Source organism: Tamandua tetradactyla, chromosome 17 (genome assembly GCF_023851605.1).
Source record: "Tamandua tetradactyla isolate mTamTet1 chromosome 17, mTamTet1.pri, whole genome shotgun sequence".
In the NCBI taxonomy this organism is placed as follows: domain Eukaryota; kingdom Metazoa; phylum Chordata; class Mammalia; order Pilosa; family Myrmecophagidae; genus Tamandua; species Tamandua tetradactyla.
In genome coordinates this window covers 36308160-36326109 of record NC_135343.1, presented here as the reverse complement: position 1 = coordinate 36326109, position 17950 = coordinate 36308160, and the positions used below count along the sequence as shown (strand labels likewise).

Here is a 17950-nt window from a genome sequence, read left to right as displayed (position 1 = left end):
TAACTAATTGTTGCACTGTGTGCTTTGAAATTTATTGCTATTTTGTATATATGTTAATTTTCACAAAAATGAAAAAAAATGTCAATTGTGCTGATAAAAAATTTTATTACTTCTAGCCTCCAATGTTCTGGAGCAGCTAGAAAGATAAATCTGAGATGATGATATAGTAGCCCATGACAGACTCTGGAATCTGTCCTGTAACTACTTGTTGAAGAGTGCTTTAAAAACAGTTGCTTTTTTCTTTCTTTGCTTCATATATATGTTTTTATTATGCAATTTTAAAAAGTTAAAAAAAAATAAATTAGCCATAGAACTGAGGGTTTGTTTATTTCTGAAGTCTTAGTTTTATTCTATTGGTTTATTTGTCTGTCCTTGTGTCAGTACCATGCTGTTTTGAATATTGTAACTTCGTAATAAGTTTTAAAATCAGGAAATGTGAGTCCTTCAACTTCACTCTTCTTTTTCAAGATGGCTTTGGCTATTTAGGACCTCTAACCATTCCATATAAATTTGATGATTGAAATTTTCCATATCTGCAAGGAAGTTGGTTACAATTTTGATTGGGAGTATATTAAACTGTAAATCATTTGGGTAGAATTGACATCTTAATATTTAGTCTTCCAATCTATGAATATGGAATGTCCTTCCATTTATTAGGCCTTCTTTAAAGAAGTGTTTCAAAGTTCTTTGTGTATAAGTCCTTGTTTTAGCTTGTAAGCTGCCAGAATACAATATACCAGAAATGGAACAGCTTTTAAAAAGAGAATTTATTAAGTGCAAGTTTACAGTTTTAAGGCTGAGAAAATATCCAAATTAAGGTGCCAGCAAGAGGTTACCTTCACTCAAGAAAGTCTTATGTCATCTGAAATAGCTATGTCATCTGGGAAGTCATGTGGCTGGCGTCTGCTAGGGTGTTTGGGTTCTGGGCACCTGAAACCAGCTGGGAAGGACACAGCAATGTCTGCTAGCTTTCTCTCCTCATTTCTTAAGGCTTCCTTATGGATAAAATATAACTAAATAATAGGGGGGACAGAAGGTAAAATAAATTGTGTAGATGGAAATACTAGCAGTCAATGAGAGGGAAGGGTAAGGGGTATGGTATGTATGAATTTTTCCTTATTTCTTCTTCTGGAGTGAGGCAAATGTTCTAAAAAATGATCATGGTGATGAATACACAACTATGCAATGTTATTGTGAGCCACTGATTGTACACCATGTATGGAATGTTTGCATGTGAAGATTTATCAATAAAAATATTTTTAAAAATCCCATCTAGCAATATTGAATGAGAATTAAAGAGCTTGGCTTTTCTGGGGTACACAGTTTCAAACTGGTATAGTCCTTTGCAACTGCTTCAAATTAGTTAAGTTGTACTTTAAATTTGGGTCTTGGGGGAGGTCAGATGTGACATAATGGGTAACTGAGAACATAATGCTTAGAAAGAGAGCTTGTCATTCACAGGTCCTGGGGGGGGGGGTTGGGGTGATGTGAGGGGTTGATGTGAAGTGCGATCAACTCAGGTGGCTCAACCAGCAGGTGGGGAACCAACAGGCAGAGCAAGAGGAGCTCGTGGGCTTGTGCCTTTGTTGTAGTCCAGAGTGAAATCTAGTAGATTTCCTGTGGAAGGCAAGGATTGGTTAGTTTATAGGATATGTGTATGCAAAGGGAAAAGAGGCTATTAGCTTACCCTTTGGGATCAACTGTGGGTTCTGGGTGAGTCATGCTGACAGTATGGGTGGTAACTGTACATGTGGGTATGAGCTCTGGGGAGTCCAGGCTCCAAGGGTGGAAAGCTACTTTATTAAGTAGGCCAAAGTTCAGTGTTCAGGTGAGTAACTTAGCCTTAAAGGTAGATGTTGAGTGAACAAAAATATTTTTTATAATTATGCTATATTTATTGCTAGATATTTGATTCTTTTAGTTGTTGCTGCAAATGGATTTTTTTTACTTGATTTTCTTTTCATATTGTTCATTACTTGTCTATAGAAACACAACATATCTTACATGTTGATCTTGTATCCCACCACTTTCCTGAATTCATTTATTAGCTATCATAGCTTTGTTATGGATTTTGCAGGATATTCTCTGTATGAGATCATGTCATCTGAAAATTGGTTACGTTTACTTCTTCCTTTCCAATTTGGGTGCATTTTGTTTGTTTTCTTGCCTAATTGAACTAGATAGAGCTTCCAGTACAAAATTGAGTAACAGTGGTGACAGTGGGTATCTTTTTGTTCCTGTTCTTCGGAGGAAAGCTTTCAGCCTTTCACCATTGTGTGTGGTGGTCATTTGGAGCTATTAGGTACCCCAGCATAGGCTATGTTCTTTTAATCCATTCTTGTAGGTGCAGATCTATGATTAGGTTGTTTCAACTGAAATGTGACCGAGATGTGACAATGCAAGAGAGAGCTCATACAGGGAGAAAATCCCTGGAGATGCTAAGAAAGGACCCACAGATGCTCAAAGAGAAAGCCACTGGATCAAAAGCTGAAAGTAATGAAACCTGAGAGTGAAGGATCAACAGGCACCAGCCATATGTCCTTCTGTTTGACAGAGGAACCCTCAATGCCACAGCCTTTCTTCAGGGAAGGTAACCTGCTGTTGATGCCTTAATTTGGAAACATAAATCCCCATTATAAAAGTGAATCCATTTCTAGTGTATTGCATTCTGGCAGCTTTAACAAACTGAAAACAAATTTTGGTATCAGAGAAGTGGAGTGCTGTGATTTGAAAATGATGGAACAGCTTTACAAATGGCTAAGGGGAAAATTCTGGAAGAATTTTGAGATGCTTGATAAGAAAGGCCTATGGTGCTTTGAAGAGACTATTGGTAGAAATATGGATATTAAGGTACTTCTGATGAGACCTTAGAAATAAGTGTATCATTGCAAACTGGAAGAAAGGCTATCCTTGTTTTAAAGTGGCAGAGAATTTGGCAAAATTTAGTACTGGTCTTGGGTTGAAGGGAGAATTTGAATTCAATGATACTGGGATACTTAGCTGAGAGATTTCCAAATTAAATGTGGAAAATGCAACCTGACTTCTCCTTGCAGTTTATTGTAAAACATAAGAGGAAAGGGATAAACTGAGAACTAAACTGTTGTATACCAGGAAACCAGAAATTGATGGTTTGGAAAATTCTGAGTTTCTGGAAAGCAAGTCCCCAGAGAATAGAGCCCCATGTGAGGATTTAACCCGTCAGCCATTTCAATGTGAGCCCAGCTTGGAAATACAGTTATCCAGAAAGTATTTGTGGAAAGCCCTATTCTCTGATGGTTGGGAACCCTGTGTGCTGCATACTAATAAATAGGTCTGTTGCAGGATCTATATAATTGGAACCACTGCTGGCTTGAACTGAAAAGGACATAAAAAACAGTGTGAGTTAAAAATTACTTCAATGGCAGAACCATGGAAGCTGAGGTCTGGAATCAAGAAACCTTGGGCCAGGAGAGTGGACACACCATGAATGTGGAGAGTGTGAGGTTGCCCCTGAGTTTGTGGACGACAGGTCTACTCCATGGTTCAGGAGAGTGTTACCACCCCACGGCTGTCAGATGCCTGGGGAATAGAGAGAAGCTTGGCCATCCTGTTGTTCAGGAAGAATGCTGCTGCCTCAGGCCTCAGAGTGGGTGGAACACATTCCCCGGGGATTGGGCAGATTCTAGTCATGACCCCACTGTTTGGAGAGGGGTTAGCTTGTGCACTGGAGATGGCAGAGAGTCTGGCTGCCACCCACATGCTTAAAGAGAGAACATAGTATTCTCCCAAATGCTTGAAGATGTTGGAACACTCACCCCAGTGTTTGTAGAGTACAGGGCTGCTCTTTAAGTCCTTGGAGAGGATGGGACTGCCACTCTCTCAAACCGTGGAGATAAAGTATTATTCTATAGATGACTTTCAGACCTTGAAATCTAATGAAGTTTTCCCTGCAGACTTTCAGAAGTGCTTGAGACCTTTAACCTCTGTTTCCCTTCCAATTTCTCCCTAAAGAAATGGCAGCGTTTATCCTTTGACTGTCCCTCCTTTGTATATTGGAGACAGATAACTTGTTCTAAGTTTCACAGGTCCACAGCCAAGGAATAAGTTTTCCTTAGGACAGACCATGCCTGTAACTGATTTTGATAAGACTTAGTACTTATTTATTGTTATTGAAATGATTTAAGTTTTTGTGGTATTGTGATGGAATGAATGTACTTCGTATATGGAAAGAACATATCTTTGGGGGTCCAGAGGGTGGAGTGTGGTAGTTGGGAGCTGTTATTTACCCCAGAAAAGCCCATGTTTGTTTGTTTTTTAAGTTTTGTATTATGAAATATATATACAAAGAAAAGAAAGAAAAAAGCAGTAATTTTCAAAGTACACTTCAACAAGTAGTTAAGGAACAGTTTTCAGAGTTTGTCATAGGTTACCATTCCACTATTTCAAAGTTTTCATTCTAGCTGTTCCAAAATACTTAATGTTAAAAGAAATATCAGTATAGTAATTCAGCAGTCATACTCATTTACTAAATCCTATTTTCTCTGTTATGACTCCTCCTTCTCCTTTGATCCTTCTCCCAGTCTATTGGGATCTTTAGGTGTATTAGTTAGGGTTCTCTAGAGAAACAGAATCAACAGGGAACACTTGCAAATATAAAATTTATAAAAGTGTCTCACATGACCACTGGAACACAGAGTCCAAAATCCACAGGGCAGGCTGTGAAGCCAATGACTCCGATGGATGGTCTGAATGAACTCCACAGGAGAGGCTCACCAGCTGAAGCAGGAATGGAACCTGTCTCCTCTGAGTCCTCCTTAAAAGGCTTCCCGTGATTAGATTAAGCATTACTCATTGTAGAAGACTCTCCCCTTTGGCTGATTACAAATGGAATAATCTGTGGATGCAGCTGACGTGATCATGATCTAATTCTATGAAATGTCCTCATTGCAAGAGACAGGCCAGCACTTGCCCAACCAGATAAACAGGTACCACAACTTGGCCAAGTTGACACCTGTCCCTGACCATGACAGTCTACCCCTTGTCAACTTGGCAACTATATACATATCACCTTAAACCATACTTAATTTCCAAATGGAAACAATAAAGCACACATTTTTTCCTTTTACCTGATAATACTCAATTGTCCTGCATATACTGGAAACACATTAAATCTCTCCAGAATAGGGTGCAAATCCTTGGGCAGCATTCATTCTGAAACTTGATATCTTACAATTTAAATAGTATAACATGAACAAAACAGCGTTACAGTCCTCGTTTCTGTAACTGATCACGTGATCGAAGTTCATATTTATCACTACCTTCTTCCACTACCCATTCCATGTTCCCTTTACCCTCAGCAAGCACTTCAGCTGGCCATGGTTCTTTGCCTGATGGGGTGACCCAAACCTTCATTCCTGGAGTTTCAGAGCCATTAGTAGTCCTGCCTGGATTGCGTTCTTGCAGTTTTCCATTGATTTTAATCGCAGGGCATGGTAGTACTAAAAGACGCCCTAGGGGATCTCCTGTATTCCAAGAAAACTCTTCTTTACCTCCATTATGTAGTTGCAGTCCTACTTCCTTCTGATAGTCAGGGTCATTTACCCCAGACAATAATATAATCCCCTTCTTGGCTTGTTGTTCAAGGGGCATAAGTAGCCCAAAGTGACCAGGTGGCAGTCTTAACTTCCAGTTCAGTGGAATCATTGTTGTTTCTCCTGGAGGAAGCACACCCCGTTTTGGAACTAAAACCTGTGGACCAGCAGAGCTCAGGGTAGCAGGGACAGGAAGCAAAATTTTCCTAGTGAATCACTAGGGGTAATAGTGAGTGTTACCACACCCATTTCCACCCCTTAGTTCCTGGATCCATGGATCCTGGCTATGGGAGAAACAGCACCATACAGCAGATCCTGATTCAGAGCATATACAGCTTCCTGGAGAACATTACCCCATCCTTTCAAGGTATTGCCACCTAGTTGGCACTGTAATTGAATTTTCAAAAGGCCATTCCACCGTTCTATCAATCCAGCTGCTTCTGGATGATGGGGAACATGGTAAGACCAGAGAATCCATGAGCATGTGCCCGTTCCCGCACTTCATTTGCTGTGAAGTGTGTTCCTTGATCCGAAGCAATGCTATGTGGAATACCATGATGATGGATAAGGCATTCTGTAAGCCCACGGATGGTAGTTTTGGCAAAAGCATTACGTGCAGGGAAAGCAAACCCATATCCAGAGTATGTGTCTATTCCAGTTAGAACAAATCGCTGCCCCTTCCATGAAGGGAGTGGTCCAATGTAATCAACCTGCCACCATGTAGCTGGCTGGTCACCTTGGGGAATGGTGCCATATCGGAGGCTGAGTGTGGCAGATTGGGCACTCAGCAATGGCTGTAGCCAGGTCAGCCTTGGTGAGTGGAAGTCCATGTTGCTGAGCCCATGCATAACTTCCATCCCTACCACCATGACCACTTTGTTCATGAGCCCATTGGGCAATAACAGGAGTTGCTGGGAAAAGAGGCTGACTGGTATCCACAGAATGGGTCATCTTATCCACTTGATTATTAAAATCTTCCTCTGCTGAAGTCACCCTCTGGTGTGCATTCACATGGAACACAAATATCTTCATGTTTTTAGCCCACTCAGCAAGGTCTATCCACATACTTCTTCCCCAGACCTCTTTGTCACCAATTTTCCAATTATAGTCTTTCCAATTCCCTGACCATCCAGTCAAACCATTAGCAACAGCCCATGAGTCAGTATACAAATGCACCTGTGGCCAGTTCTCCTTCCAAGCAAAGTGAACAGCCAGGTGCACTGTTCGAAGTTCTGCCCACTGAGAGGATTTCCCTTACCGCTGTCCTTCAAGGACACCCCAGAAAGGGGTTGTAATGCTGCAGCTGTCCACTTTCGGGTGGTACCTGCATATCGTGCTTGACACCTTTACAGAGTTTTGTAGAAATAAGAGTTATAGAGATGTTGGTTGGTTGTTGTTAGATACAATGGCTACATTAAGGGGTGAAAAGGATGGGCTTAAGGCTTCAAACGAGAAGGATGGGCTTAAGGCTTCAAACGAGAAGCTTAAGTGCCGTCTGAAAAATGTAGACGTTTCTATGAGTAACCTGAAGGAAAATCTTATTTCCTGTAGCCGCAGACTTGAGATCTCTGAAAATCAGACTCAGAATCTTATTGTTAGAGTAGCAACTTTACAACGTAAACTGAAATCTCAGTCTTACATGGTGTCTGCCATTAAAGTGAGGGCATTGATTGGAAAGGAGTGAGACCCTGAAAAATGGGATGGTAACATATGGATTGATAATGATGTCGGGGGTGAGGTTGAAACCATAGATCATGCGGAGTCTTCTCTAGATAACTCTGTAATAGTTTGCCCTGAGGACATAACTGCCCCACCTCCAGCCTGCCTTGAGGAATTAGCCACGTGTATTAGTACATGGTATTAGTTCACATGTATTAGTACACGGTATGGAAGGGCATACCGTGTACATGGATTGGAAGACTAAATATAGTTAAGATGTCAGTTCTACCTAAATTGATTTACAGATTCAGTGCAATACCAATCAAAATCCCAACAACTTATTTTTCAGAAATAGAAAAACCAATAAGCAAATTTATCTGGAAGGGCAGGGTGCCCCGAATTGCTATAAGTATCTTGAGGAAAAAAAATGAAGCTGGAGGTCTCACGCTGCCTGACTTTAAGGCATATTATGAAGCCACAGTGGTCAAAACAGCATGGTACTGGCATAAAGATAGATATATCGACCAATGGAATCGAATAGAGTGCTCAGATATAGACCCTCTCATCTATGGACATTTGATCTTTGATAAGGCAGTCAAGCCAACTCACCTGGGACAGAACAGTCTCTTCAATAAATGGTGCCTAGAGAACTGGATATCCATATGCAAAAGAATGAAAGTGGACCCGTATCTCACACACTATACAAAAGTTAACTCAAAATGGATCAAAGATCTAAACATTAGGTCTAAGACCATAAAATAGTTAGAGGAAAATGTAGGGAGATATCTTATGAATCTTACAATTGGAGGCGGTTTTATGGACCTTAAACCTAAAGCAAGAGCACTGAAGAAAGAAAGAAATAAATGGGAGCTCCTCAAAATGAAACACTTTTGTGCATCAAAGAACTTCATCAAGAAAGTAGAAAGACAGCCTACACAATGGGAGACAATATTTGGAAACGACATATCAGATAAAGGTCTAGTATCCAGAATTTATAAAGAGATTGTTCAACTCAACAACAAAAAGACAGCCAATCCAATTACAAAATGGGAAAAAGACTTGAACAGACACCTCTCAGAAGAGGAAATACAGATGGCCAAAAGGCACATGAAGAGATGCTCAATGTCCCTGGCCATTAGAGAAATGCAAATCAAAACCACAATGAGATATCATCTCACACCCACCAGAATGGCCATTATCAACAAAACAGAAAATGGCAAGTGTTGGAGAGGATGTGGAGAAAGAGGCACACTTATCCACTGTTGGTGGGAATGTCAAATGGTGCAACCACTGTGGAAGGCAGTTTGGCGGTTTCTCAAAAAGCTGAACATAGAATTGCCATACAACCCAGCAATACCATTGCTAGGTATTAACTCAGAGGACTTAAGGGCAAAGACACAGACGGACATTTGCGCACCAATGTTTATAGCAGCATTATTTACAATTGCAAAGAGATGGAAGCAGCCAAAATGTCCATCAACAGACGAGTGGCTAAACAAACTGTGGTATATACATACGATGGAATATTATGCAGCTTTAAGACCGAATAAAGTTATGAAGCATGTAAGAACATGGATGGACCTAGAGAACATTATGCTGAGTGAGACTAGCCAAAAACTAAAGGACAAATACTGTATGGTCCCACTGATGTGAACCGACATTAGAGAATGTCCAATATGTCATTGGACATTGGAATATGTCATTGGTAACAGAGACCATCAGGAGATAGAAATAGGGTAAGATAATTGGTAATTGGAGCTGAAGGGATACAGACTGTGCAACAAGACTGGATACAAAAACTCAGAAATGGACAGCACAATACTACCTAATTGTAATGTAATTATGTTAAAATACTGAATGAAGCTGCATCTGAGGTATAGTTTTTTTTCTTTTTTTAAATTTTTTTCTCTGTATTATCGTTTTATTTCTTTTTCTGTTGTCTTTCTATTTCTTTTTCTAAATCGATGTAAATGTACTGAGAAATGATGAATATGCATCTATGTGATGATATTAAGAATTACTGATTGTATATGTAGAATAGAATGATTTCTAAATGTTGTGTTAGTTAATTTTTTTAATTAATAAAAAAAAAAAGAAAAAAAAATTAATATCACGTTTAGGTAACATCCAAGGATCATTTCACTATTCTTGATTGACTTTGCCTTAAGGATCTTTGCAATGTAATCAAATTATTTATAAGTATTTCCCTTGGGCAGTTTTATGGTCACTATATACTTACTCTTGCTCCTTGTTTATTTTATTGTAGAACATAATACCTGTATCATGGTAGTATATATATTTATTATTTTCAAGGACTGATATGTTACTTTTATTCTGATCACAGTTGTTATCTTTTTAAAATCACAGAATGAAGTGTGAATTAAATAGATTTAAAATCATACAATTAAGTATGAAATTTATATTTCTTATTTAATGTATTCGGCTAATAGTATTTATCAAGCCAAGCATATATGCCAAGCATAGTGCTAAATATCTTAAATAAATGAAGGCAGTCCAATATTAACTTCCAAGTCAGATCATTTTGTGTTTTAAATTGCTTTCCACATTTTTAGTCTGCACTTACATATCAGCCATGAATTCTAAATAATCAAATTGGAATTTTATTGAGTATCAATCTCTTTCATCCTTTTTCTGATCAATGTTACGTTGGTCACAAAGGAGAAATGCAGTACCCTATGTGCTTGCTTTTGTTGTCTGGTGTCCTTGCAAAAGAATCCACGGCTTTCTCTTCAGGTACAACAATAGCCACTGTTTATTAAGGATTCTTCTGTCCCTTACATATTAGGTACATTATTTTAAATTCTTATAGTAACACTGCAACATGTGTCAGTAAGTCCCCATTTTGCAGAAAAGGAAACTAGCCCAAGATCACAGAGCTTTCTATTGCCAAGGATTCAGACCCAGTTGTGTGCTGCTGCTACTGTAGAGGGTTGTTGTGGCTGTTTTACAGGGTCAGGCCCCACTTGCAATTAAATTCTGAACCCAGTTATATGAAATAGTGTCTTCAACATCCATGTATGTTGAATGTTAATATTTTAAGATTTCAAGATTCCTACATATTTGACTGTTCTTGCCATACTATTTTCAAAAGACTACATGCAATATCATAAACAAAAGTTTTACTTTTTATCCTCTTCTATATAAATGGATATAAAAACTAGCAATAATCTTTGTATAATTTTTATTTTGGACAGATAATTTATTTTCTATTTGGTTCATTTTGGAGAAGTTTTTACATTTATATTTAAAAAACACTGTTTAAGAGGTAAATAATGGGGGGAGGGACAAGAGTTAAGAGGAGGTTTAGATTTCTTATTGGCAAGGGGGTGTTTATTGGTTTTCTTTCTCTTGGAAACAATGAAATTATCTAAAATTGAGAATGTTGATGGCCTGTGGCCTTTGGGTCCTTTACATGATGCCCAATGAATGCAGGTGGCTGAAGGATGCACATAGATTGGCGAATGATGGTGTATACTTATGAGGGAAGGTTGTGCTGCTACAAAAAGGAACAAAGTCATGAGGCATGCAACGATGTGAATAAACATGGGGGACATTTGGTCAGACAAAATAAGTCAGAAACAATAGAACAACAATGGTATGGTCACCGTTAGAAAATGCTTATAAGAAAACAGGGTCCTAGATTGTAAGCTTTTAGAGCAGACACATTAAGTCTGGAGTTGTGATTATTATTTCTGGATTTTGAGAGGCTGTTTTATATATGTAACCTGATATTTAGAGATAAGAACGAAGATGAACAGGTTGCAGTTAAAATAATTCAGAACATAGGGGCAAGGAAGACTGTTCCTATATTTTAGAACGACACATACTCTTTGAGACCAATGGAAGAAAGCTTTATTTGGTTTAGAACTGAAATTTTCTGTAGTGCATAATCTAATTTAACCTATCTGTGTAGCTCATTTGAACAATTGAAACACAAGGAGTACAGAATAAGAAATAGGTCCTTTAATCCTCTATAGATTATTATAATGCCTGGATATATCCTAGAGTATATTAACTAGATAATTTAAAAGTATTGGCAAAGTCCCCTGAGGGATGGGAGAAGGAATATGGAACTATGAAACCTTACCATAAAGGAATCCCCTGATACAGTGTCCAACTTAAGGGACACCCAAATCAACTGGCCATGGCCTCAATCATTAGGCTTACTCTTGTGAATTTTATGTAGGTAGTGTAGAAGCTTAGACTACCTATAGGCATGCCTGAGAGTTACTTCTGGAGGGCCTCTGTTGTTCCTCAGATGTGGCATCAGTCTCTCTAAGCCCAACTCTGCAAGTGAAATCATTGCCCCCCACCCCCAACGTGGGACATGACATTCAGGGGTGAAAGTCTCCCTGGCAATGTGGGAGATGACTCCCAGGGATGAATCCAGACCTGGCACCATGGGATCAACAATTCCATCCTGATCAAAAGGGGAAAAAGAAGTGTAATAATAAGGTGGCAGTGGCAGAGTGAGTTCAATTAGAGTCGAGGCTACTCTGGAGGTTGCTCTTACACAAGCTTCAGTTAGACCTTGCTACGTATCATAACCTGCCACCCCCCAACCAGGACCATTCCAACCAATCCTAAAGAACCCCTAGGGCAATATATAAGATTCCACAAGGGGTCCATGCACTAGAGTAAGTTTCCAGAAACCTGCAACCTCCAGATGGGTCCCTGGTCCAGATAAGCTCTGAAACCTAGCCCATCCTCTCTAGAACATCATCAGATAGTTCCATTTCCCTACTCTATATTAGTGACAGACCCTTCCAATTAAAAAATTAATATGAATGCTGAATCAATTAAATTGATATATCTTTTAGTCTCCAGTATCTTAGAGCAGCTAGAAGTAAAAACCTAAAATTGTAACCCATGTCAGTCTCTGAAATACGTTATACAACTAGTTGTGAAATTTATAGCTTTTTTGTGTATGTTATTTTTCACAAAAAAAAAAAAAGAGGAAAAAGTCAATCGCGATGATAAAATATTTAAGCTCTCTAGCCTTCTATATTCTTTAGTAGCTAGAAGGAAAAATCTGAGAGGATCATATGGTAGCCCATGATAGACTCAGGGATCTGTCCTGTAACTACTTGGTGAAGAGTGCTTTGAAAACTATTGCTTTTTTATTTTTTTACTTTGTATATATGTTATACTATACAACAAAAAAAGTTAAAAATAAAAAAATACATTAAAAAAAAGCATGCTGTTTATTTTCAGTACAATTTAATCAACCCATGAATGCAGCATCCTTAAAAATAGGTTATTACAAATCCCCTCTCACACTTCCTCAATCTCATATAAAGCAAAGTTGTCTGTATTATTCACCATTTGCTAAATATAGCTCAGCACACAAGTCTCTTTTTCTCACTTGGAGGTTAGCAGGCCTCACTGTCATTGTCTCTTCAGCTCTTCACCTTTTTCTCACTTTTTCCCCCTCTGTAAGGATCCCTTCACCACACCAAGTTTCCCATTACCTTGTGGTTCTTCTTTTTCCCTCTTTCTAATTACACGGAGGAATTACTGGTAACATTCATATAAATGTACTTGTACTTGTGAAGCAGCGTGCCCTGCAGAGACCTTCGAATTTAGAGTCAGATTTTTGTTCAGACTGCTCCTCTGTCACTTTTTAAGTTTAGGACCAAAAGCCACGTATGCCATCTCTCCGATTCTCATCTCTTTCGAGTTATTGAAAAGATTAAATAGGACAATGTATTAAAATTGAGTAGCATGGTACCCTATTTACTTGCTGCTGCTACTATTTCTTCTCTTTCTTTTCCTCCTCTTTAATAGTGGAGTTATTTCTTCATTGAAACTTACGCATACTCAAGTGTTACTTAATATTTAAATTTTATGGTACTTTAAGTATGCTGTGCAAGACATTTTCCTTCCTTAAGTGAATTTTAGCCTTTAATAATCTGGTGGACATTTAGTTAGTAACTAGCAGGTGTCCTCTTGATCTTGGCTAGCTTTTTAGAATTACCTGGAATTGGCAGTGAGGTAGAGGATGAAATGCTTGCCTGGGGGTGGGGCTATATATATAGTCCATAGTCTTAATCCCTTCTCTTACCCTTTCCCTGTTTAAAACTATTGCGTCTATTGGAGATGATCATACAACTTTTGGAAACAAGAAAACCTAGAGTCCTTCTCCCTGGACTTTAGATTAACTTGTCATATGCCAAGACTGCCATCTAACTAGGCTCCTTCTTGCATGCTGTCCCTGTGAGAGAATACAGGCCCGACACAGCATCACCTGGCCTCTCAGTTATCTACCCTAATTTTTTCCTTTGAAAAGCTTTAAGCTTTCTGGCAATATGTTGTCTTGGCCAGCATTATAGTTGTGTGTTTTTTTTTTTAACTCATAGTTTTAAAAATGTTATTATTGCACACCTAACACCAACATAGCTTTGGGGTAGCTGCTATACAAAGTACAAAAACATGTATGAGAAATTTCTTCTTTAAAGCTTAACAGTGAATAAGTCAGAAGTAAATAAGAGGCATAATGTTATAAGAGAGGCCCTGGCCTAGTTGGAGTTGGGGAGAAGGTATGCAAGTGAGATCACAGGGAGAGAAAGATATGACCCATCTGAAAGCATTCCAGAAAGCTAGGATAGCAGTTGGTCTAGTTCTTCAAGGATGAGTGTGATTGGTAGAAGAAAATATGGCTCTGTTAGGAAAGAGTGTGGAATTCAGGCAAAGGACGGGAGTGACGTTTTAGAGCTGGGAAAATGTGGGGCAAGTTTTAATTTGAATTCAGAGTAGAGTACATTAAGGGATACTATAGGAGATAACACTAGAATTTGTGTGTCAGATTGTCTCTCCTTTGGTCAAAACTTGCTTATGGTTTCCCATCTCGAAAAATTCCACATCTTTATAATGGCTGAGAAGATTTTACACACTCTTCTCCTCACCCTCCTCATCTTCTTCCTCATTTCCTACCACTCTCTGCCTTGCTCACCTTTCTCTCGGTGTATTGGTTTATTGCTGTACCTTAATCATGCCAGGTGAATTCTTACCTCTTCCTGGAGCCTTCTCCCAGGGTTTCATGCTCAGGCCTCATTTCTTTCAGGGTACTTTCATCAGAGAAGCCTTTCTTCCCATTCCCTTTAACTTGTTTTGGTTTTCTTCATAGTACTTATCCCTGATTCTTGTATATGTTTAATTCCTGATTTATGGCCTTGTCTTCTGCCACTAGAGTATATGTTCCATAAGGGAGAAGATTTACTTGCTGCTGAATCCCCAGCATCCATAGCAGTGCCTACCACATAGCCGGTACCCAAGTATTTTTTAGACAAAAAAGAAAAACCAGAATAGAAGTAGTTAATGTGGGTCCTACAGGGTGTTGCATGACAGAGAGGGGCATAGAAATTTAATCCATTAGTCATTTAGCTACTGAGGGACTTAAATAGAGGAGGCAGAGTGAAACCATTTAGTTTAGAAAGATTAGTTTAGCTTGATGTGTTGGATGGATTTTTGTAAAAATCTTATCACCTTACCTTTCTTTCCCTAATTCAGCACTCTTGAACATAGCCATATGTGCTTTTTTATTAATAACTTTTTACTTTGAAATGGTGTGACTGAAAAGAAGTTGCTAAAATAGTATAGTCAATTCCTTTGTGTACCCTCCTCCCAACTCTCCCCAATGATAATATCATATATAACATATAGTACATATAGTACATTATTTGATCCAGGAATATGACCTTGGTGCAGTATCATTAACTCAGGTACAGACTTTATTCGTATTTCATCAGATTTTACATGGGCTTTTTTTTTTCTTTTTGAGTATATAGTTCTATGAAATTTTGTCACATGCATAGGTTTGTATATATTAATTTTTCAACATCTGATTTTGAAGTTTTCTGACAAAGTAAATGCTAGAAAATATCGCCTTTAATACCACTCGTCTAGTTTTAGCCTCTCTATATTAACATGTTATAAAGTGAATAGCTTGCTGAGTTTTTTTTTATTTGTCTGTATTTTGTTTCTTGTAGGTAGATCACTTTTTCCTTTCTAACTAAAGATGCTTTTTAAATTTTATTTCACCAGTATTCACAAAGTTTATCATTTACCTGGTCCTAATTTAAATTTTAAAACTAGTATATTACATTATTATTTCTATTGGTTGGTTGTTTACTTAACAATCCTTCATGTCCTTTCTGATAGTAAAATATTTCTGTAAGACTGTTAACAAGGTTCTAATTTTTTTCCTTTCTCTACCCATTCCTACTAATTAGAAGCTTATTTCTGGTAGGTAATTTGCCAGTATTTTCAGAGTTAGCAGTGGTAGTGGATTGGAAAGAGATTAACTAAATGGTTTAAAATCAGTTATTGATCCTTCAAAACAAGCTAACTTTTTAAGATGTCTTGTTAACCATATTATTTCCCTGTAAAAGCTCACTTTATTCATTTTTATTATGGAGCTTATTTGTCTTTGTTGAAGTTTCTTGTAGAATTTCCAAAAGAAAGTGTTAAAGTTGAAATCTTCTAGTTTAATTTCTGCATCTTGCTGTCTATGCTGTACATGTGCTATAGGTGCTATGTATGTTATGTTGCTTATGTTGTGGGTGGTAATTGATAGTCTTCAGTAGGATACTGGACTAATATTCAGACCCATGTATGACAGCCACAGAAAAACAGAAGTCTATCTGAATATACTTAATGTATTTCTTACAGATTTTGAGTTCTGTCCGTACAGAATGGGATCCACTGGATGTTTGCTTTGCCACAAAACAGCCTTATCACGTGTTCACAGTGGAGCGCTCTATGGGTGTAGACAGAGAGCCTATGGCTGACAGCTGCATTTATGAATGTGTTCGAAATAAAATCCAGTGTGTGTCAGTCACCAGAATACCATTAAGATCACAGGCCATCAGCTGCTGCAGGAATGTTACTGAAGACAAACTGATTCTGGGCTGTGAAGATGCTTCACTAATTCTTTATGAAACTCATTATAGAGTGACTTTCTTAGCCCAGGCTGAACTTTTGCCTGCATTAATAAGCTGCCATCCAAATGGTGCTATTCTGCTAGTTGGCAGCAACCAAGGGGAGCTGCAAATTTTTGATATGGCTTTGTCCCCTATTAACATCCAGCTCTTGGCTGAAGACCACTCACCCAAAGAGACTCTGCAGTTCAGTAAATCCTTCAGTGTTTCCAGCAGTCTTGTTCAAATCCAGTGGATAGCTCCTAAGGTGGTTCCTCAGAAGTCTGAAAGTGGGGACATTTATGATCTCCTGTTCCTTAGATTTGACAAAGGACCTTTGGGTGTACTTTTATTTAAACTAGGTAAGTGAAGGAAGTTGGTAAGTAAATTAAAGTGTTTATGATAGTAACATTAGCATTAAGGCAATAAAATTGTTCTTAGAATATAGCTTTTCTATTTACCATCCCATAAATATGCTTACCTTTTGGTATGGTTTCCTCAAGAAAGTTTTGTGGATGATTTTCTAAATTAGTTATTGAAGAATCTGGAAAGTGTATGAATTGGTCCATTGTCTTGATTAAAAATCTCAAACTTTCAAATTTTATATTCTCCAAAAGAAAGTGTCATATCCAAATAATTCCTTAAGAAATAGGTATGTGAATATTTAAAAAGTGCTGAATAATATGTGTTGTAAAGTTCTATGTTATAAGAATTTTTCTATAAAAATTATTTTAGATTATAGATGTCCATTGCTTCCCAGATTGAAATTATGTAAAACCTGTTTTCAAAGAAGAGAAAGCAAAAGCTTTGTTAGAATTTGCTGAACATATTGATATAACTTTTGCTGTTTTCAAAAGGATTTATCAATATCCATGAAAATACATCAATGTAGCCCAATTCAACCAGAAGACAGTAAAATAAAATTTTATTATTATGATTCATTTACTTTTTATAAGCTTACATTTTGCATTATCAACTAAACCTTGAAACCTATGATATACTTTAGGTAGTTTGGTATTATTGAACATTCTTTACAGACCCTCACTTAGGTTTTAAAAAAATCAGATTCTAATTAATGCACTTTATAGCTACTTGCAAACATAGAAGAGTAAATACATTTTTAAACCCCTTACAGAATTTGGCTCTGTGGTACAGAGTTTAAAAAATATACTGTTATATAGTTGCCAATTTACTTTTTTTTAAAAAAATGGATCTACTTGTCTTTGAAGATTAGCTCATGAAATAAATCTACTGGAAGTGATTTGATTAACCTGAAAGATATATTGACTATAATGTGAGGACTATATTCTTTCCACATAATAAAAATATAACTAAATCTATTCAAAGTGTCAATATTGTCCAAAAAAACATGTTGGGATCTCATTTACTATGAGAAAATTTAGTTCTACTTAGCCCAACTACATGTTAACAGTTGTATGTCTCCATACACAAACTAATTAAAGTGGATGTTTGATGTTTGCATGTCTGTTAAAACACACTCACACACCCATACACACACACACACACACATCCTCTAAATTACCTGTCAAACAGAAGGCTGTCTGCCCACATATACCTAGCTTTTCTTCAGTCTGCCCTTGTGGGCGTACTCACAACAGCTTTGCAAAAAGCACAGTTTTCTCTTCCTATCTCTAGCACATTTGCCTTCTTATTAAAGTAAACAGGCTCTCAGTGTAGGGATTTAGAGGGCTTCCTGCTAATTGCCAGCTTGTAAACTTAATTGGACTGTCTCCCTGGGCACTGTTCCTAAATCAATTAGGC

The 17950-nt window shown here is 37.8% G+C and overlaps 1 protein-coding gene across 10 annotated transcripts in view; it reads left to right on the top strand.

Moving 5' to 3' along the window:
- The window catches only part of WDPCP (WD repeat containing planar cell polarity effector), a 486016-nt gene that overhangs the window by 204234 nt on the left and 263832 nt on the right, over positions 1-17950 (top strand). For all 10 annotated transcript variants that reach the window (XR_013164298.1, XM_077134369.1, XM_077134366.1 and 7 more), the window contains one exon: positions 15921-16530. Coding sequence is in view for 9 of the 10 variants with exons in the window: in XM_077134369.1 (XP_076990484.1) it covers positions 15921-16530 (610 nt within the window). In the remaining variant the exon portion in view is untranslated. The remainder of the gene's footprint in view (positions 1-15920; positions 16531-17950) is intronic.